Source organism: Bos indicus x Bos taurus, chromosome 5 (assembly GCF_003369695.1).
Source record: "Bos indicus x Bos taurus breed Angus x Brahman F1 hybrid chromosome 5, Bos_hybrid_MaternalHap_v2.0, whole genome shotgun sequence".
In the NCBI taxonomy this organism is placed as follows: Eukaryota; Metazoa; Chordata; class Mammalia; order Artiodactyla; family Bovidae; genus Bos; species Bos indicus x Bos taurus.
The window spans coordinates 13,663,156-13,683,636 of NC_040080.1; the positions used below are offsets into that span (position 1 = coordinate 13,663,156).

The window sequence follows — 20,481 nt, forward strand, 5'->3', positions numbered from 1 at the left end:
CAAGACATTAATGTGAATATATTTTAAAGCCAAGAGTCATGAGACACGTAGAAGTTCTGTCTGCATGTACCTGGATACATACATGAGTCAGAGAAGCAGTTTGGGGATCATCTGCTGCTTTGAATGATTCATGTGTCAAAAAAGATCCCCGAGACCTCATGGGGGTGTAACTGGCCACAACCCTGCAGCCTGGGCTGTCGGGAAGCTTGCTGGCTCCCCCACAGAACTCTGCCCCTGGTAAGCATCTCAAAAATGAAGTGGTGACTATTTATAATGATTGTTTGCTTATTGACTTTGAGGCTGCGAAAGCCAAAGAGGACTGTTTAAAAAAAAAATGGAGTGCGCCCTCCTAGCCCAGTGCTGGAGTGACCATTGCGATGAGCATTAGCGGCAAGCCTTTCTTGTAAATGTCTGACTGGCCAGGACTGGATTTTCCATTTGATCCCTCTGACACGCCTCACTTTTCAGCCCTTGTTTTGGCCATCAGAGTTGAGTTTTGGTCTGAGATGTGACCAGTCTTGGTTGTCATTTGGGTGTGATTGGATTCGTCATTCAAACCATGCATAAAAGGACAAAGCAGAAAGGGGACTGGGGCTTATCTCATGTGAACCCCCCTTTTTTTTAAAGAAAAAGAAAGGGGCTTGAAGAGGGAAAGGGACTTTTTCAAGCTACCCAGCCATTGACTGACAGAGCTGGGACCAGAGCCCAGATCTGCTGACCCCTGCGGTGACCCTCTTCCCCCACATCACTCTGTTTCCCTCTTATGTGGACAGACATGATCTTCTATGAAGATGCTGGGAAGGAAACCCACTTTTATTAGAACACTCTTTCTTAGGAATTGTCTTAGACGCTAGGTCTGCCTTGGCTCATTTTATTCTCACAGTGCATCTGCCAGAGAGCCATCTCCATGAAGCCACTGATATAGGAATGAGAGGTTAACCGACTGGTCTGTAAGACCACAAAGCCCAGGCCCTTTCTCCCAGGCTCTGGCCAAAGGTCTCTCCTCCCTTTTGCTTCTTCCTCCCTCAGCCTCTCACACACTCTGAAGCAGGCTCTAACGGCCTAACATGGGAGGTTTTAAGCGGTATACGGTTTCCTTGGGTTACAGGTGAGTCACGGGTGGACTGCATCTTATCAGCAAGTCTGGACACAACAGATGTTTCAAAGGGACTAAGCAAGACTTACTGGAAAGTCAGGGTGTGGTTTTGCAGGTGGTGGTTTTCTATTGGGTCCCCTGGACAAGAAGCAGGGGCATCTGGCCTCCAAGCCAGGTTCTCCTGGCACAACTCTCCAGAAGGAGCGGGAAATGAGACGTGCCCGCAGGCCTGAGAGTCCCCTGTGCGCACTGCACCCAAGTGACAGGTAATTGATGTCATTTTTTGGTCTTTATCGTTTTTCAGACCATAGAACCTCTTGGTAGCATCCAATCCATGCTTGGCTGCCTAGACCTGGAATCAACCTGGTTTCCTCTCAGGAAAAGTGCCCCATGCCTCAGATGGTCTTGTGAACACTCTGCCAGGCTGTCGAGCTCTTGGCGTAGGAATGCTTTTAAAACAAGGATTGTGTCTTTTATTTCATGGATCCTCCCCCTCAAATACCCAATCCAGGGCTTTTAATGCAGTAAGTAAATATTTTTGTACTTAACATTGGAATAGTGGCGGGGAAGGGAGGCTGGATTTTCACCTTCCAAGGGTTCAGGCTACACCCCAAGGAATCAAATTTTTGAAAGGATCTGGCAACATACATTAAAATGCTGCCACTTTTGAGAAACTATCCTGTGGAAATGAAATTCCTGTTCATAGGGGTGTATGTAAAAGACCATTTATTGCAAAATCACTTAGACTGACAAGAAAAATCAGAATGACTTGAAAATCCATCAGTAGTAGGGTGCTGGTTGACAAAAGCATGGTTTATCCACATAGCGAGACATTTTGCATGTTTAAAAATAATAACTTGGATTTACATGTAATAACCTGGAAAGGAGTCTCTAAGGTAATAACATACTGTTTAACAAAGAGATCAAGTTGCTGAGTGATGTATGTTATTCCACTTCTGTACAACACATTCATGGTCCCTGACTTAGCAGAGTTTTGGTTTATGATTTTACAACTTAACCATGGTATGAAAGTGATGGTGTGTTCAGCAGGAACCATACTCTAAAGGTTGAATTTCGATCTTTTCCTGGCCTAGGGACATGCAGTCCAATACAGTCTTGTGATGCTGGGCAGTGGCAGTGACCACATCTCCTGGTCGGCCCTGCAATTGTGGTAAACAACCGATGCTCGTAGAGCCATTCTGTACTCAGATAGCCGTTCTGCTTTCCTGCTTTCAGTATATTCCATGTGGGGAGGTGGGGTGTTACCAAATGGACTTTGTGTGAGATGATCTTGCTCAGCTGTAGGCTGATGTAAGTGTTCTGAGCATGTTTAAGGCAGGCAGGGCTAACCTGCCTGTGATGTTCAGGAGGGTAAGCGCATTTTTGACTCATGGTATTCTCCATCTGGGATGGGTTCATCAGAAGACAATCGCTACTGTAAGTCAAGGAAGATCTGTTCATACATTTGCATGAGAAACAAAAGCAGGATATACAGAAACATGCGCGTATCACCAGAGAGGGGTAACTTAATTTTTAAGTTTTTAAAAATCTAGCAGTTTATATTAAAGAAAAAAAATGCTTTAGGAAGGGAAGAGATAGGTCAGGGCAGTTAACTGGTCCAGAAAGAAAACAGGTGGAACCAAGCACAGCTTTTTTTGCCACCTCAGCTTACTGTGCACCCCCAGGCAGGACCATCCCTAAAACTCAGGATGAGCTCTTCACTGGGGCAGGTCACACAGTGTGTTATGTCCCAAGAAATATCAGTACTTGATGTTTTGGGGAGGGAGGCAAGGCTGCAAAATTTCCCATCCATAAAAGTTTTGGAAGCACACAGGAACTTTAGTATCTTGATAATGTGTCCCCAGCCTTACCTGAATGGAGGCTACTATGCTTCTATTCCAGGTCCTAAAGCCTCCAGGGTCTCCTGTCTATATCAGTGGTTAGTTCTTGCAGGGCCTCCCTGACAATAAGCCATTGGTTATAGCTGTATTGAACCTGTAAGACCCAATCCATATGACCTCTGATAGTACCTCTGAATCCATAACCATCTCCTCCTGAGAGGTCATCAGGGCAGGGCTGTGTCTTTTCATCTTCTGGTCCAGAACACTCAGCACAGTGCTTGGCTTAGCGTATCTGCTATAGAAGGGCTAATGGAAGAAAACGTGTGCTGAGTTCTGGCACCAGATAAATGGAATTGACTTCTAGCTGGCTTTGGGGGACCCAGGAGAGATTTTCCAGAAGAAGGTGAATCTTAATGACTTAAGAGGAAAGGAATGGAGTATCCAGCTTCCACCAAGGAGAAGAAGCTGATTTTTGTTGTGACAGCATTTTAGAAAGACTAAAATAGTATCTCTAAGGGCTCTGCTACCGTATTCCTCTTCTGCCTCCTCCAGAGAAGTTTAGGTTCCATCGTAGGCCACTGAGAAAATGTATGGATGTCTTATGAGTCCTTCTCACCTTGGGAGGGCTCCCCTGAGAGCTCAATTCATAAAGAATCTGCCTGCAATGCAGGAGACCCCGGTTCAATTACCGGGTCAGGAAGATCCACTGGAGAAGAGATAGGCTACTCACTCCAGTATTCTTGGGCTTCCCTTGTGGCTCAGCTGGTAAAGAATCTGCCTGCAGTGTGGGAGACCTGGGTTCAATCCCCGGGTTGGGAAGATCCCCTGGAGAAGGGAAAGGCTATACACTCTGGTATTCTGGCCTGCAGAATTCCATGGACTATACAGTCCATGGGATTGCAAAGAGTCAGACATGGCTGAGTGACTTTCACTTTTCACCTTGGGAGAAAGGTAACAATAGCCTGGGGTTTAGCTTCTTAGGGGCTTAAAACACCAAGGAGTAAGCTCTGAAGAACTACCAAGAAAACGCCTCCCAAGTATAGTTAGAATAAATAGTCAAGTCAAACAAGATCATATCCAGCAGAAGACTACAATGAATCCATTTAATCAGACATTATCAGAGTAAAGAAGAAATAACATTCTGGTTTTTATGGCAACTGAAAAAAAAACTCACGTTACTTTGCAGGCATTGGTGGCACTCTTTAAGTTGTTTGGGGGAACATAGTTTAAGAAACAATTTGGCTTGAATTGGGGAGAAATAGGACTGTGGAGGCTTCATGCAGGAGAACTCCCCAGGTGAGGGGTTGTCTGAAGGCTCAGCCAGGTAGCTGGCTGCTGCAGCCTTGGCTTGGCTCCCACCTCCCAGAAGACACTAAGAACACTGCTGGGTTTGCTGCTGGGAGGTGATGATGGGTAACGACTGTGGCCTGATTCTTGAGGCGCCATGGATTCACTGCAGCGTGTCTCAGCCATATGTGAGCCCTGGCCACGTGTGAGCTCCCCCGAGGAGGAGGAGTCGGGGGTGGGAAGCCACGTGACACGTCTTATACATCCCCTCTTATTGCAGCAACCACATTTGAACAAGCTGGCATCTGGGTTTCCCTAAACAGTATGTGTGCAGGCCAGAGAAACTGCACCCTGAGCCCAGGTGCTGGATTTGGGGAGGCAGCAGAGGAAGGGTTGGCTGGCTTCTGAAGAACATCTACTACACACGGTCTTCATCTTCCGGGGGTGGGGCTTGGAGGAGACAATGATGGGGTGGATGGAACATTAGAGGCATTGCTCAGCCTTCCAGAGTTTGCAGCTCTGCTACTACATCTATGCCAAATAATGAGTCCAACTGGACCCTTCTAGTGACAGGTGACTTGATTTTTCTGTGGCATCTCATAAAGAAGGATTGTGGTTGTTCGGTTGTCATGTCTGTCTATGACCCCATGGACTGCAGCACACCAGGCCTCCCTGTCCCCCACTATCTCCTGGAGATATAACCACCCCAACCTGCCTATCTGGGGTGGCCCTGCTTGGCCTGGCTCATAGCTTCATTGAGTTATGCAAGTCCCTTTGCCACGACAAGACAGTGATCCATGAAGGGGTTAGGCAGGATAACTGGTCCAATTACAGCATAGTCCTCCCCAAGCATCCTTCAAAAACCTCTGCATACTCAGCCAACCCACAGCACAGCTTTACTCTCTCAAGGACCTCTGTTAGGGATGGACCTTTTGATAATGTGAGGCTTCTTACAGTTTTGGATGGGTCTTCTCTGTGACTTAGGGATTTTTCCTCAAATGGGTCTTTTCATCTCTAAATAGCCAACTGTCCTCAACCATGACTACCTGTTTGACTCATCCGGGGACTTAAAAAAAAAGATCCAGGTACTAGTTTCTTCTTCACTAAGTCTTAGTTTCTGGGGGTAGAACCAGAGCATGGTGTTTCTAAAACTCTCTGGATGATTCTCAGCAAGGTTGGGACCCACCCCCTGTCCCTGGAACCCTGGGTGACCTCTGGAAGATCATGCTGGCATCCTGGACTCGCAAGCCCACTCCACCACGTGGGCTGTTCTCTTGTGTTTTTGTGTCATCTGTTATGATGTGGAGACAGCGACAGTATATCAACTTCACAGAGTTGTCGAAAGAACTTCACGAGGACACATTACGTCTGGGAGAATCTCCAGCACGTGAGAAGGGCTTGATTGAGTTGAACTCAGAGCCCCCAGCTCAGGGCCTTGAAATGTGAGTGCAGTGTCCGTGTTCTTACCATGAACCAGGCATGTTCTAAGCATTTCACTTGTACTATTCAATCCATTTTGTTGCATTGCAGACCTGGTGTAAGAAAAATGACAACAGCAAAATTAGTCTTTGGGATTTCTTTACCAGGTAGGACTTACTGTACAGACCACACATTTAACTCACACCCTGGAGAGCTCCCCTGTACCCCCGGTCATAGGCCCTCTTGCCTCCCACCAGAGTCCTTTCCAAAGAAAGCTCTTCTATAAAAGTTCCGTATATTTCAAAACATCCAAGGTGATTAAGGGCTTCTCAGTTGGCTCAGTGGTAAAGAACCCGCAGGAGATGTGGGTTTGATCCCTGGGTTGAGAAGTTCCCCTGGAAGAGGAAATGGCAACCCATTCAGTATTCTTGCCTGGGAAATCCCAAGGACAGAGGATCCTTTCGGGCTACAGTCAGACTTGCAAAGAGTCAGATACAACTTAGCGACTGAACACATGCACGCGCATCCAAGGTGATTGGACCTCCTCAATGGTCATTCCAGTGTCTTTGCCTATTGCTAAAGCCCAGTGCCTGCTCATGGGCTAGGTATAAAAGCGCTGCCCAGTAAGTTCTTGGTGGAATGACTACATTAATCCTGCAAAGGAGTATGCCAACATACTTGCGCAAAAGATATGGAGAAAGACGGAAATCCTTGTGAACAGTGGGGATGGTGAGAAAAATGGTACCACAAAATGCCTACTGTGTGCTGGGCACTTTAAATACATTATGACTTTTCACAACTCAGGAGATGAGTATTCAGGTCATCTTTTGCTGTGTAGCAATTCACCCCCAAACTTAGTCTTTTAAAGTAGTGATTAATGAGGTGGGAGCGTAGAAGGGGCCACTGCTCTCTGCTCCAAGATGGCTCTGCAGAGGACAGGAGCATCCACTTTCAGACAGCCCAGTGTGGTCCTCCAACCACTCTGGAGCCACCCTGGGGGCCTTGGCAACTGAGGCACCACCCCAGGCTGGCTCAGGGTTGGATGTGTTGGCCTAGAACACTCTTTGCCATGAGAATACAGCTCTCCCATCTCAGCCTCTCTGCTCCCCATTCTGAGGGGAGCCGTGCCTGGGGAGAAGCCAAGCGAGAGATTTCAACAGAGAACAGAGGAAACACACCCACTGAGGTTCTCATAGCAACATAATCACGCACAGGCAGCAGCCTATTTTGGTGGGAGCTTGTCTGAACCTCCCTCCCCGCCCCGGTTAGTCACAGAATGGATGCCCTGCACAGGCTGCAGCAGTGTGGGGTGGCATGGGCTGGGGTGAGGGGAGAATAATGGACTGGAAGCCAAGGGCTGGGGAGCTCATCTCAGATGCTCCGTCAGCCAGCTGAAGGATCACAGGGTCCTTGCCCGAAAAAATGACAGGATAGGACTGAAGTGGGAAGATCCTTTCTGGTTTCCGTTGATCTTACAAGTGCTGAGCCTCTCCCAGCGGAAGATCATATGTCTCGAGAGATCTTTTGTCTCTGAGAAAGATGCTTAGAGAAAACAGGGTTCCAGAGGGTAAAGGTCATTCTTTAAATTCAGCTCATTTACCCTCCCACCCCCACCCCCAACCTTCGGCACATTGGCAGGATGTGAAAGGGGAGGAGAATGACCAGTGTCACCAAAGACTCTGGTCACTTACCCAGGTCTGTGGGCTGAGAAAGGACAGGGTTAAGGAGGTTAAGGTCATTCGTTTAAATTTACTCCTTCCTCAATTAAACACACATACACACAGAATCACTGGGAACTCAACCGTCTTGCTCGCTCACTCTCCATCCTCTCCCTCCTGCACTTACTGCAAGGCATCCTCTTTCCCCGCAGGACCAGGTGATGGAAACCTCTTTAGTTTCTGGCCCATTTCTTCAATGGACGCTGGGGTTAGTTGAGGACAATCAGGCTGTCAAAGGTGATGTTAAAAAACAACCAGGGCATGCATGCAGGACTGCTCTCCCTGGGTCAGCATGGGGATGAAGTTCAGAGCACCAGGAGGACCAAGGAGCCCCTTTTGGGTCCCTGCCCTCGACTCGTGAAGTGAAAGCTTTAAAAGTGCAGCTGTCTTTGAAGGAGTCAGAACCAAGTTGGCCTGTTGTAATTGGAGACAGAATGCCTCCCCCCACCCCCCACCCCCGCCCCCTGCCCCAAGCCCAGCTTTGTTTCCCACCAGCCTGACAGATGGCCACTAAGAGAAAAAGAAGCTCTCCAAGTGAAGACAGGAATGCATTGTATAAAAATTCACACCCCCTGCTACCGCCCAAACTCCCTTAAAAAAGGACCAAGAGAATCCTAATGGGTACGTGACATCCTCCTTCTCTCCCATAAAAGGGACTTCAAAATCTGGTGATGCTGGGGGAGGGGTGAGGAGGGAGAAGAGAGATGTGTGGGCAGGGGACTGCCAGGGAAGACTGAGGTTGGGGGAGGGAGAGGTCGGCTGCAGGTCACCCACTTGACTTCCTCCCACCCTCTTTTCCAAGCCACTTCTGGCTGAACCTTTGCCCCACCTTCCCAGCGAGGCTGGGAGCCCCAAGCCCTAGGAGAGGCAGAGTGGGAGGAAAAAAGGATGGTGATGCCACACTTGGCCCTAGAGTTGAAGGAGTTAAGGACCCTCCCTCACCCAGACAGCCACCCTTTTGCTCCCCAAACCCCAAACGCCGAGGAAGCATCCAGGAATTGGCAGCGGAGCAGGAGAGGGGGTGGGATGGGGTGGGGTCGGGGCGAAGTGACCGTGGCCCAGCCTTGCCCAGCGCCAGTCCTGGGGGGCGGGGAGGACGCACACCGGGGCTGAGGACCTGCCAGCGCCCAGCTCCGGCGCGCCTGCCTTCTCCGAGCCTCGAGCGTGGCCCAGCCGCGTCCACGCAGCCCTGGCTCCCCTCCACCCCACCCCCCTGCAAGTTGTCTACGGCTACGGGCAGCGGAGGCGGCCCAGAGACCCCCGGAGCCCAGCCGAGGGGGCGGCCCCAGGGCGCGGGAGCCCTCGGTCTGCGCCCAGCCACCGCCCGCCCGGCCCAGCCTCCTCCCCGCCCCCACTCACCGGCTCAGCCCCCGGGAGGGACGCGCAGGGAGCGTGTGGCTTCGCCCGCCGATCGGCAGAAGTTGAGAGGAGTTGCCGGCTGCCTCGGCCGGCCGGACTTTGCGAGTAGAGCAGCCGGCGAGGCGCCGCCGCCGCCGCCGCGGAGCCTTCGGGGGCTGCCTCCCGCCTGCCGGGCCCGCAGCGCGGCCGGAGAGGGGCGGGGAGGGGGTCGCGGGCGCCTGAGCCGCTCGGATCTGTGCGAAGGACTGGACTCCGAGGAGAATAAAACAAAGTGGACTCGGCAGGGAAGACCCTACCGCCGTTGATGGTACCGGCCGACGCTCCGGCAGAGGGGCTGGGTTGGGCTTTTTTTTTTTTTTTCCCTCCCATTCTCTCTCTTTCTCTCTCTCTTTTAAAGCGACACCCGCTCTCTCTTTCTCCCATCACTGTGCCACCAAACCCTCGCTGGCTCTTATGGGCATGAAACATTCCTCCCGCTGCTTGCTCCTAAGGAGGAAGATGGCGGAGAACGCGGCCGAGAGCACCGAGGTAAGGAGGCCAGAGGCCGGCCCGGCCACCCCGCGGCCGCCGGGCTACCCCGCGGCCGCCCGGACCCCAGCGCGCGCCGCGCCGCTCCCGGTGCCAAACTTTCTCAGCTCCATCCCGCTTGCTCCAGCCGGCCGCTTGCGCGTCTGTGTGTGTGTGCGTGGTGTGTGTGTGTGTGCTGGGTGGGGGAAAGACGGTGCCTGTCTCAGGACCCCTCCCTCTTGAAAAATGCAAAAGAGTCGCTCTTACCCCAGCTTCCTCTCCTTCCACCCGCTGCTCGCTCGCGCCCGCCTCGCCACCCCCCACCCCCAACCCAGAGTCCCAAGCCCTGGGCGGCCGCGCTCCCCTGCCCTCTCCTCTGGGCTCCGTTAGGGCTCCAAAGTGGCGGGCTGTGCTGAGCCTGGATGGGCGACCCAGGGGCCAGGTCATTTCCCTGCAGGGCCTGGACCGTCCCTCCGGGCCGTCACCCTTCAAGCTCGCGCTCTCGGTCCCCGCCGCACCGCGGAGAGCTTCGGGCCTCGGGAGTGCCGAGCCGCGCCGGGGTAGGGCAGGGGCACCGCCGACAGACCCTGGCGCCCAGACCGGGGCGGGGGAGAGGTCCGCAACCCGGGACCTAGAGCCGCCTCGGGGGTGCTAACCCGGGGAGGGAGCTCGGGCCGCGGCCACCTTCAGGACCGCGGACAGCGCCCGCGCCTGCCGCAGCCGAGCCCGCGCGCGCTGTGGGGGCTGCGCGCCGCGCCACAGCAGCTTGGAGGAGGAGGTAGTGGGACCTCCGCAAATTGCGCTCTGGCCCCCAGTCTCCGGCAGCCCGGCAGCTGCCCTTTCTCGACTCTCGAGTTGGCTCGGAGCCGCCAAGAGCCCAGCGTCCCGAGACCGACCAGAGGCTGGGCTTCCTGTCCTCATTTTGACTCTGCTGTCATGACCCCTGGCTCAGCCCGTAGGCTCCGGGCACCTGTAGTCATGCAGGGGATCCGCGTGGGCAGCCCCCTTACCTTCCTGGAGGAACGGTGCGCCGGGGCAGGGGCGGAGTGGGGTGTGTGTGTGTGTGTGTGTGTGTGTGTGTGTGTGTGTGTGTAGATCATCCCTTACTCGGTGGCAGGAAAAAGACAGAGAACAAACTCCCGGACTCTATTAATAGCCTGGTGTCTGGTGGGGCTGCCGTGCCTTTCACAGATGGTTGCCCATATGCAGCGTGGGGCGGGGACGGAGGTGTGGCGCGCGGGGATTGTCCCTCCGTCCGTGGGATGCCCAAAGCGGCAGAGACCCTTCTCAACCGTCTTCCCTCCAGGTCTGAACTGCAGCTAACCCTCTACCCCACCGCGGAGGCAGCAAAGCTTTTTAAAATCCCCGTTCTCCGAGAAACTAGAAGCAGCACACATCCTGTCGATTTCGAAACAAAAAAATGCTCCGGGATAGAGCAGCGGGGCGTCCAGGAGCTACTGTGTCTCCTTGAGTTAGGGCAGAGCCAGCGCGTGCGGGGGCCCTCCCGGTGCCCCACCGGTGAGAGGGCATTTAGGAAGCTGTGTAGCGCTAGGCAGAGAGCTCGCCTGTACGGAACCCCTCGCCCTCCTCGCTGTGATCGCCCACCCGCAGAAGTGATTTCTAAAAATAGCTCCGAGTCAAGGCCGCACTTCTGTAATCCGTTGGCCCAGCGGGCACGTAGCAGTCCCTGCAGCCATGTGGCTGGAGCACGGGCAGCAAAGAACAGCTTCTCCCGGCCCACCGCCAAAAAAAAAAAAAAAAAAGTTTTCACGGGTCTCTGGCCCCCGCACTCCTGTTGTTGCCGGCGAGATGCGGGCGCAGACCCCGGGCCAGCGTCCGCAGTGAGCTTGTTGTGAGCTCCACACCTCCGCCAAGGTTCAAGGCGTCCGGAGCAGGCAGAGCGCGGCGTGTGCGCGCGCCAGGCTATTTTTACTTGCTTCCCCCGCAGCTCCAACGCTCCCCCTTCTCGGCGGTTGCACATGCCAGCTCTGCTCAAGGCATCAATGAAAACAGCAGTAGAGGCGGCGAGCTCCTGCGAGGGGAAAAAAAAAAAAAAAAAACAACCCACGTCGCACGCCTGGCACACAGGGGGAGGGGCAGATCCAGCTGGGGCTCCCGGGGCGGGGAGTGAGTCTGGGGTTCAGTTCCTCGCAGCTTCCCCGAGAAAGGGAGGAATTCAGACTTGGGCCAACGTGCCCCGGTGGAGGCATCCAGGCAGCGTGACAATCGCTTGGTTTTCTTCCAGGAACTGCCTGTTTTTGGAATGAGCCAGGACTAGAGCAGTACTTCCAAAAGTGGGGTGCTGTGGGTTTGCCTGCATTTATGGTGAGAGAGAAGCAAGGATGCCTCGGGGTGTGTGTGTGTGTCTATGGTGGTAGCTCTCCTTGTTCTCAATTCAGCATATCTTTATCAAATACTCTGTGCCAGGAATAATTAGGTTCCCGAGGTTCAAAGATAAAGACACTAGGCCACTGCCCTCATGGAACTCACAGTTTGGTGGACAGGAGTGCCGGCTGATCCAGATCATTCGGTAGCACCTTTTCCTGACTTTTGTTGGCGTGGTTTGCAAGCACTTTATCTCACTTTATCCTCACCATAATCCTGTGAGATAAGAGAAGGTTAGAATTCATTGTGTAGCCCCGTTTTACAGATGAGGATGTTGAGGCAGAGAGGTCCAGCAAGTTCTAAATATTACCTGACCGGCTAGGACAGCCTTGGAGCACAGACTGCCTCCACTTCTGACTCATTGCCCTTTGCCCTATACTGCTACCTTGATTCTTTTTTTCTACTGCACCATGCAGCATACAGATCTTAGTTCCCCAACCAGGGATCAAACCTGCACTCCCCCACCCCCCACCCAGTGGAAGTGCAGAGTCTTAACCCCTGGACCACCAGGGAAGTCCCTACATGGCTACTTCTAAAACGATGCCATGTGTGGATGGGAGCAGGCAAGAAGATGGGGAGAGAGGATGTTTGGGAAGGAAGAGATGCTGTTTTGGGACAGGCAAGGAGAACAGGGAGCAAGTGATCACTCACAAAGTAAAGGTAGGGAGAGATATTCTAATCTCTATGCAGGAAGGAGAGTGGGGAATAAAACTATCTGTGAGCAGAGCCTCCCTGGACCAGACAGGTTTGGAGCTGGGCCGAGGGCATCCTGGGTGCAGCTTGTGGCGGGGGTGGGGGGTGGGGTGGGGGGGGCATGGCCAACGTTGTTGCCACTTTCTCCAGCTCCCTCCCTCAGGTGCACTTCTCCTCCTCAGCTGAGGGCATCAACGCCCACGCATCCCCTCCTGGCAGCCTCTTCTCCCTCTCCCCTGCTCCACACGTGCCTTCAGAACCTCCTAGTGGGCCCATCGGAGTCTCTTTTTCAGCACCCCGCACTCGAGAGGCTGCCACCCTCACTCAGGCAGGAGGCGCTTTCCCGTTGTCCTCTTCTCTAGTCCAACCTCTTCATCACTGCTCAATGGGCTTTCAGAAGCACAGACCTGCTCAAGAGCACACGTGGCTGTCAAAACTTACCATGTCACCCTGTTCCCTTTAGGACACAGGATAAAACTTGATGTCCTTAACCCTTCCATATCTGCCCCATGCAGTTCTCTGCAAACACCGACTTCATGCCTGAATGCCTTTGCACATCCTGGTTCCTCTACCTGGGCTGCTCTTTCCCCCTCTTTCTCTGGGGAGGGGGCCGAATCTTCCTCAACCTGAAGGACTCAATACAAAGGTCACTTCCTCTGAGCAGCCTTCCATTTAAATAGCTCTTCCATATATCCTCCATCCCTATGGAGATGGAGTGTTCCTCTCCTTCTTCTGTGCTCCTAACACCTATCTCTCACTTTCCCTGTTACAAGGTAATTGCATTTTTATATATCTGTTTCTCTAGTTGGATAAAGAACTTTCGGGGTGGTGGGGAGCAGGTCTACCCTGTTCTGACACTGGGCCTGACGCAGAGTAAATTAAAATCGTTGATAAATGTTGACTGATTCATAGGAATATGAACAAATTCGTGAGCCTTCTGGGTCTTAATCACTTTCTGCAAACTGGGCCTCCTATCTCCCACTCTTGTGCTTAGATTCTTGTGGATCCGGAAAACATAAAATGAGAGGAGATTCTGGGAATTAGGTGCTGCAAAGCTCCAAGCCCGGGTACGTTTTGGTTACCCGTGTTCCTACTTAATAGTTGGTAATGACTGACTCTTCCTATGGGGTGTTCGTCTGAATAGCAAATAAATGGATTAATCACAATGCCCAATTAGGAGCCGTGGGCGATGGTGGACGCTTTGGAGCTGCTGCTTGCTTTACCGGCTCTCAGTGAAAGCCTGATGCATTATTTATGGTGCCCACCTCCCTGACTGGGGTTTCAGCACCTCAAAGGGAAGCCTCCATGGGTGTGAAAACAGTTTTAGCAAAGGAGTCATTTTGGAGACTGGTTTTTGAATGTCATCTTGACTTCCTGGTCCAAGGAGAGAGAGAATATTTATGGGTTGGGAAAACTACAATAAGACCCGGGTTGAGGCGCCAGTGGGCGCTGCTCCTGTGAGTTACGGGGAGACCGGGGCTGTATTCTGACATGGTGCCTGTTGGTGGTTTTGGCCGATGGATCCCTCTTCTCAGGGTTTCTCACTTAAGTGTGTGGTCCTATAGCACAAAAGTGAGAGAGGAGGAGGAGGAAGAAGACAAGAATTGGCAAGACCCAGGCCCACTTCTCTGAGGTCCACATGGTGTCTCTTTCTAACGAGTGTGGGGCTCTGGAGCCAGACCGCCTGGCTTTTACTCTGAACTCAGTAGATGTGTTGTTATGATGAACAAGGTGCTCCTAACCTCTCTGGGCCTCGTAAAGCTGTTGCGATGATTGAATGAATTAATTCGTGCAAAGGGTTTAGAGCCTCGTGAGCTCCAGAGACCTTCGCGATCACCATCAAGCCATCAGCTTTTAGGAGCCTCGCCGGGAAAGTGCCAACAGGATGGACTCACCCTGCCCTTGTTTCTCCAGCTGAAATGGTCCCCAAAACCATGGTCTGCACGCATTTCTCCTCCCTCTGCAAACACGGATTTCAGTCCTGAACTGAACTCAGGAGAATTAAGAAGATAGCCACGTTTGTTTTGTTTTGTTTTGTTTTCCTCCTGGGAAATTTGGCTCTTGGGGGAGTCCTCCATTGGCTTTTGGCTGTCAGAGAGGGTGAAACCACACTCCCGTCTCTGATTCAGGAGCGGTTTTCATTTCCTCCTCTGTGCTAACTGCGATGTGAAGTGATTATCACATTCCAGCGTGGAACATGCAAAAAATCTGTAAAAACAGCATTTACACCTTGGCTTCTCCTGTGCCAGCAGGGGAAGAACGGGCAGCGTTGCGAGATGTGAGCTGCCAAGGTAACTGGAAGTGGATGGTGGTGTTGTGTGATGGGCAGGCATTGCTGTCCAGTCGTGCACGGGCTTGGCCAGAGGAGAGGAAGCTCGGGCAGCAAGGACCATCCCGAGCCCACTTCCTGCACCCACGATGCAGTTGGCCCCTTGGTTGTTAGTTACAGAGCTTCAGAGAAGGCAGCTTCACCAAATTCCTTGTGCATTTTCAGTCAGGAAGTTCTTAGGTCTGAGCTCCACCTCTTCATTGCCATGGGAGTCACTTTGGTTTGTTCTGTTCTAAAAGGAGATTAAAGACTGTCTGGTTGCTTTTGCATTTGGGACTGCACGAGGGCTGTCACCCTCTGTACTAAACTCTGTTCTGAGTGATGCCAACCCTTTCCTCTGAAATTCTGGACTAGCCAGGAGAGGTGGGGTTGAGAAGATATACCCCTCCAGGGGTACCCAGACAGTTGAATGTTTCACACACCAAAAGGCTTTTCTATTTTGTTATTAGAAGTCCATCAAGCATCTCAACTTTCCCCAGATTTGTAACGGGTGACCCATAAGTAACGATTGTTTTTTTTAACTCATTTTTATTTTTGACTGCACTGGGTCTTTGTTGCTCCACGAGGGCTTTCTCTGGTTGCAGTGGGAGAGGGCTGCTGTTTGCAGTGTGCGGGCTTCTCATTGCAGTGGCAGATGTGTGCGCGGGCTCCAGAGCGTGCAGGCTTCAGTAGTCGTGGTTCCTGGGCTCTGGAGAGTGGGCTCAGTAGTTGTGGAGCACGGGCTTAGTTGCCCCGCAGCATATGGAATTTTCCCGGACCAGGGATTGAACCCACGTCCCCTGTGTTGGCAGGTGGATTCTTAACCACTGGACTACCAGGGAAGTCTGTAAGGATCTCTTTTTAAAATGTAATTTTATACAAGCAAATAGCTCAACGTATACCTTTTCATAAAGTCATAGACTCTTAGAGCCAGATGGGAACTTTAAGTTATTTAAGAGGCAGGAAAATTTTTCCAACACCAGAGTTCCTCAATGTTGGTGTTAATACCATGTTTCCTCCTAAGTCAATGCCATCTCTACCTTCTTTAGACTCTAATTGATTGCTTTTGATACTTGGCACTAATTTTCTGGTGTATGCTGATACGGAATACTAAAAACTAGTTGTTACCCTATATAAGATCTAGGAATTGTGCATAACAAGATACCTCTCCCTTTCATATGACACTTCAAATGCTTTGGCATCTATTGTCTCGTGTAAGAGATGCCATCCTATATTACATACATGCATACACAGGCTCCATCCTGTACACCATATACAAACACAACGAGTTCCATCCTATTCCCATGGGACAGATGAAGAAACCAAAGCACAGAAAGTTAGTGTGACTTGCCCAAGATCCCACAGAGAGGAAGTGATGGAACCCAAGCTCTGGTTTTCTAGCCACTGAGACCTGTGGCTTCTCCACTCTATGGGGCTGTGAAGGCAGCAGGAGGACCAGAGTAGATACTCAAAATAAATACGAAGAGAAAGAATGCGGAAATTAACTGGAGAAACCACAAATGGTGGATTGGGAAGAAGTCCAAGAAAAGACACCAGCCCTGGCTTTCCTCTCCTGTTTTTATGGTTCTCACTGCTGTGCCCCATGGGTGGCGGGGACCTATGGCCAGGACAGTCCTTGTTCCACGATGCCCCTGAGCCCCAAATCCTTGCCAGTGGGCCAGGAAAAACTCTTGAGTAACAAAGTATACATTTTTGAAAGTTGGACTGAAGACCATTGTCTGATCATCGTTAAATCTGAACGTTCATCCAGCTTCTTTCTTGGGATGAAGTAAATAGCAGAGACTTCAGGACAGGAACTTTGTTTTTTAATTTATCTTTGTAATTTTATTTCATTGTTCAGGCTGTTGCAACAAAATACCACAAACTGGTGGCTTCAGCAACAGGAATTTATTGTCTCCCGGTTCCAGAGGCCAGATGTTCTGAAATCCAGGCATCTGCAGGGTGAGGTTCCTGCCGGAGATTCTTAGGGGATTGTGTTTGCTGACTTCTTCTTCGCTTCTGGTGGTTGTCAGCTGTGCTGTGGTTCATAGATGCAGCACCACCTCTCTGCTTCCTTCTCCACCTGGCCCCCTCCCCTGTGTGTCTGTATCTCTTCTTCTAGGGACACCAGTCATATTGAACCAGAGCCCACCTTGTCAGGTATGGCCTCGAATCCTTAATTCGATTGCACTGGAGAGATCTTGTTTACAAACAAGGTCAAATTCACAGGTCACAGGGGTTGCTGTTTAGTCGCCCAGTCGTGGCCCACTCTCTGTCATCCTGTGGACTGTAGCCCCACCAGGCTCCTCTGTTCATGGGATTTCCCAGGCAGGAATACTGGAGCGGGTTGTCATTTCCTTCTCCTGCGGATTGTCCATCTTCCCGACCCAGGGATCAAACCAGTGTCTCCTGCATGCCTCTTTACCACTGAGCCACCCGGGAAGCCCTAACAGTGGCTAGGGCTTCAATACATCTTTTGGGGGGACGACTCAACCCATGACCTCAGCCAACACATCATAGGCCTGAGTAGAGAGTGACTTGCAGATGACAATGAACAGGACTCAAAATACTTGCAAAATCAATGGAAGTAGTCTCTCTTCTCCAGTCCACCCACTGTCCACCTCCCCCACCACCTCCCCAGCACCTTGGCTGGGCCCCCTTTCCTTGAGTAGCAGCAAAATTATAGCAAGAGCTGCGGTGTTCACGTCTGTATTTTGTGCTGGACACGGTGTTCCATGCTTCATATGTATTGCCTTGTTTAGTTTACACAAATTGCAAAGCAACTCTTCTTATTCCTGTGTTGTAATATCTTGACAAACATTGTAGGGCCCCAAGTAGCAGAATGGAGGTGCTCTGGAGCTGGTGGCTCTGCTACTGATGGGGGCCTCTCTCCGCTCTTGCATCCCCTTCCAGCAGGAAGCTTGTCCTCCCTTTTGCTCCGCACTAGCTCTCACCGCCGGAGGGCTGGAAGGAACTGATAGACATCCATGGGTGGAAGAGGGCGGAGCCTGCCAGCCTGCACCTGGCTCCATGTGTTCAATCCGCTGGTCCTCCCAGGAGACTGGCTTGGGAGTAGTTCAGTCGCTCAGTCATGTCTGACTCTTTGCAACCCCATGGACTGCAGCATGCCAGGCTTCCCTGTCCATCACCAATTCCTGGAGCCTGCTCAAACTCATGTCCATAGAGTCGGTGATGCCATCCAACCATCTCATTCTCTGTCATCCTCTTCTCCTCCTGTAGCCAGAGACTTATTGTGGTGGTAGCATCGTGAGCCCACTGCCAGCTTCCATGAAGGGCTGTTCTGGAGGACTGGAGGGGTGAAGACTTTGTGGGCACCTTCCAAACAATTAAGCCACATGGGTCACTGGCTTCTGGGCCCAAAGCAGTTTTGTGCGAAGGTTTGGAGCCCTGCCCCTGGGGTTCAGACCTCAGCCCGTTGGGCCTCACGATCACCTGTGCCCAGTTTAATCATCTATGATATGGTGGTAGCACTTTTTTCCCATGAAGCTGTTACGAGGATTAAACAAGTGACTTCACATAAGCTCACGTTGGCACACAGGGAGATGCTCAAGACAAGCTCTGATTTATCATCCAGGCTTCTCTGGCAATGTCTCAAAGGAGCAGGGCGGCACACAGATGAATAAAAGGTGTCCCCTGCTGATGTGATGGACTCACCGATTCAAACATTCTCAGGAGGGATGGGGTCCTCCAAGCCCCAAGGGCTGCCCTACCTACCCCATTCCACATGCACACTCAATGCTGGGGTCCAGGGTTCTGGTGTCTGCAAGACCCAGAGCATGAAAACAAAATCTCATGGAGCCCCTAGAGATGGAGAGAAGCAGGGAGCACCCACTGCAGACCTCTCAGCCTCCTCTGGGCCCCCCTCAAGCCCTGCTCCTGGGATGAGAGCGACTCCTACTGGTCTGTGACTGGATCGAGCCCCCCTCCCCACATTCCTGAGAGGGAGACTGAGGCCTGGCGGAAGGGAAGACAGAGGTGTGGCCCAGTCTCCCTCCACACATCGGGTGTTAAATACCAAGTTAAACACACTGCCCTCTTGACCATGGACCCAGGAGAGTGTATTCACCGGGGGTGAGGCTTGACTGGAGGGTTGTACTGTAGAGAGCAGACCACTCTAAAGGAAGCAGCGATTAGCAAACGCCTCCATCAGGGCCTGACCTGCAGCTCTGTTGTGAAGGATCCTCTCTTGTTAGCTGGAGGGAGGGAAAGGGGTGGCCCTTTACGGCTGGGGCTGCCAGGAAATGAAAGGCTGCAATTCTCACAGGCATGTGACATCCAAGGGCTTCATCGCTTCTTGACAGGCAGTTATGACAGCCGCTCTCCAAGGAGGCGCAATCAGAGGATCCCCAGAAAATGATTGCAGCCCATTGCCAGCCTAAATGGGCTCCTAATTAAGGGATGTTCTCTATTAATGCACATTAGTTCAACTCTCGCCTTCAGGTACCGAGTGGGGAACTGATGAATATTTATTGAATGAATAAAGGAGATAAACCTGCGCATTGCATGCACACCAGCCAACTTCCTTCTCTTGGAAAGTCTCTCTGCTCCCCGCTTTCCAGAATGAAAGCTACGGTCCCAGGATGCAGGTGGGGAAGGTTTTGGAGGCAGCCTTGAGTCTGATCATCTTATCTTCATCTCTGTGGGATTAAAACCCACTTCACAGTCCACAAACAAGGATTAAACACGATCGCGAGAGAAGACAGAAAAATAGAAACTCGACACATGTTTTCTCCTTCTTCCCCGCTGTTGTAACTCTGAGTTTATTTGCTCAGCTATTGGTTTGCTTTTAGGGGACGATTTATAGTTCAAAGCATGAAGTGTGCTTTTGGATTTCAGTGCAGAGCGGGTGTGAACCACCTCATCCAGGTAGCAGGGTGGCGGGCGTGTTTATGCGAGGGGGTGTGGACAGACATCTGTAGAAGCACGTGTTCCCGCTCTTATGAACTTATCACGTGTGGTTTGTAGTTCATTGCAGGTAGCACACACCAGGTACACACTTCACCGCTGGCCTGGAGCTCCGAGATGGAGCCAGGGAATGGTGACTCAGTGTGGTGGGCAGAGTTGTACGTGGGGCACAAGATTCCAGGGAGGAGACATCATAGAGATGGATCTGAGTGTCAGGGTCAGGGAGGTCCGAAGCCCCGGCTTTGCAGCTGATGCACGACCTTTGTTACGGAACCCGGATGCTGTTTTCCTCAGGTCAGGGGTAGGTGGCCTTCCCATCTTGCTCCACACACCATCTCCAGACCCTCTCACGCCCTCTCTCCAATATGCTGGTGCTTCTCAGCTGCAGCCCAGACCTGGGCCCCAAGCTTGGACCGTTCAGTCTGGCTTCCCCCCTGTCGCAACCACTGCGGTGCCTCTCAGGGACCTCAGATTCACAGGGTCCCTCGGGAGCATCACCTCCTCCCATGTCTGCCCCCTCTTCCTGATCCTCATCTTGGGGTGTGAAGTCACCCGAGGAACAAGCCCCAGTCCTGTGTCCTTGGCGATTCCAGTGATTCTGCATCTCCTTGGCTTGTCCTCTGCCCTGACTCTGTCCTCCTCTTTTGGGTCCCACTTTGGCCGTCCCGGGCACGTCGCCCACCTCTTGCCTGACTCTCTGCATCTGCTCCAGATGCACACCCCACCCCTCCGCCCCCACCCCCACCCCCGCCAGCTGCCCCTGGCTTTCCTCTGTCCTCATAGCAGCACGGACCTGCATTCTGAAGTGGCGGCCAGACTGTGCTACCCCTCTCCTCAAACGCCTTCAATGGCTTTTCCATTATCACTGCAGAAGGTCCCACCTCCTTGCCAGGACTTAGTCGGCTCTGCAAGCTCACACCCCAGAGCGCTGTTCTCTGATGT

The 20,481-nt window shown here is 52.1% G+C and overlaps 1 protein-coding gene and 1 long non-coding RNA gene across 5 annotated transcripts in view; one reads left to right on the forward strand and one right to left on the reverse strand.

The window, feature by feature from the left end:
• Nucleotides 1–1,807: 1,807 nt before the first annotated feature.
• LOC113892318 lies at nucleotides 1,808–9,042 on the reverse strand. Its single transcript, XR_003511024.1, has 2 exons — nucleotides 8,721–9,042; nucleotides 1,808–5,756 (listed from the first exon to the last, which is right to left on the reverse strand). It is a non-coding gene; the product is annotated as an uncharacterized LOC113892318 (long non-coding RNA).
• Nucleotides 8,935–20,481, forward strand: part of PRMT8 (protein arginine methyltransferase 8) — a 71,158-nt gene continuing 59,611 nt past the window's right edge. Inside the window, exons 1-2 of one of the 4 annotated variants that reach the window (XM_027541048.1) lie at nucleotides 8,935–9,027; nucleotides 9,118–9,248. In XM_027541048.1, the coding sequence (XP_027396849.1) occupies nucleotides 9,174–9,248 (75 nt within the window). In that variant the 5' untranslated portion in view covers nucleotides 8,935–9,027; nucleotides 9,118–9,173. Of the gene's footprint in view, nucleotides 9,028–9,072; nucleotides 9,249–16,492; nucleotides 16,576–20,481 lie in introns of those variants that run through there. The other 3 variants (XM_027541047.1, XM_027541049.1, XM_027541050.1) reach the window with 3 other exon arrangements.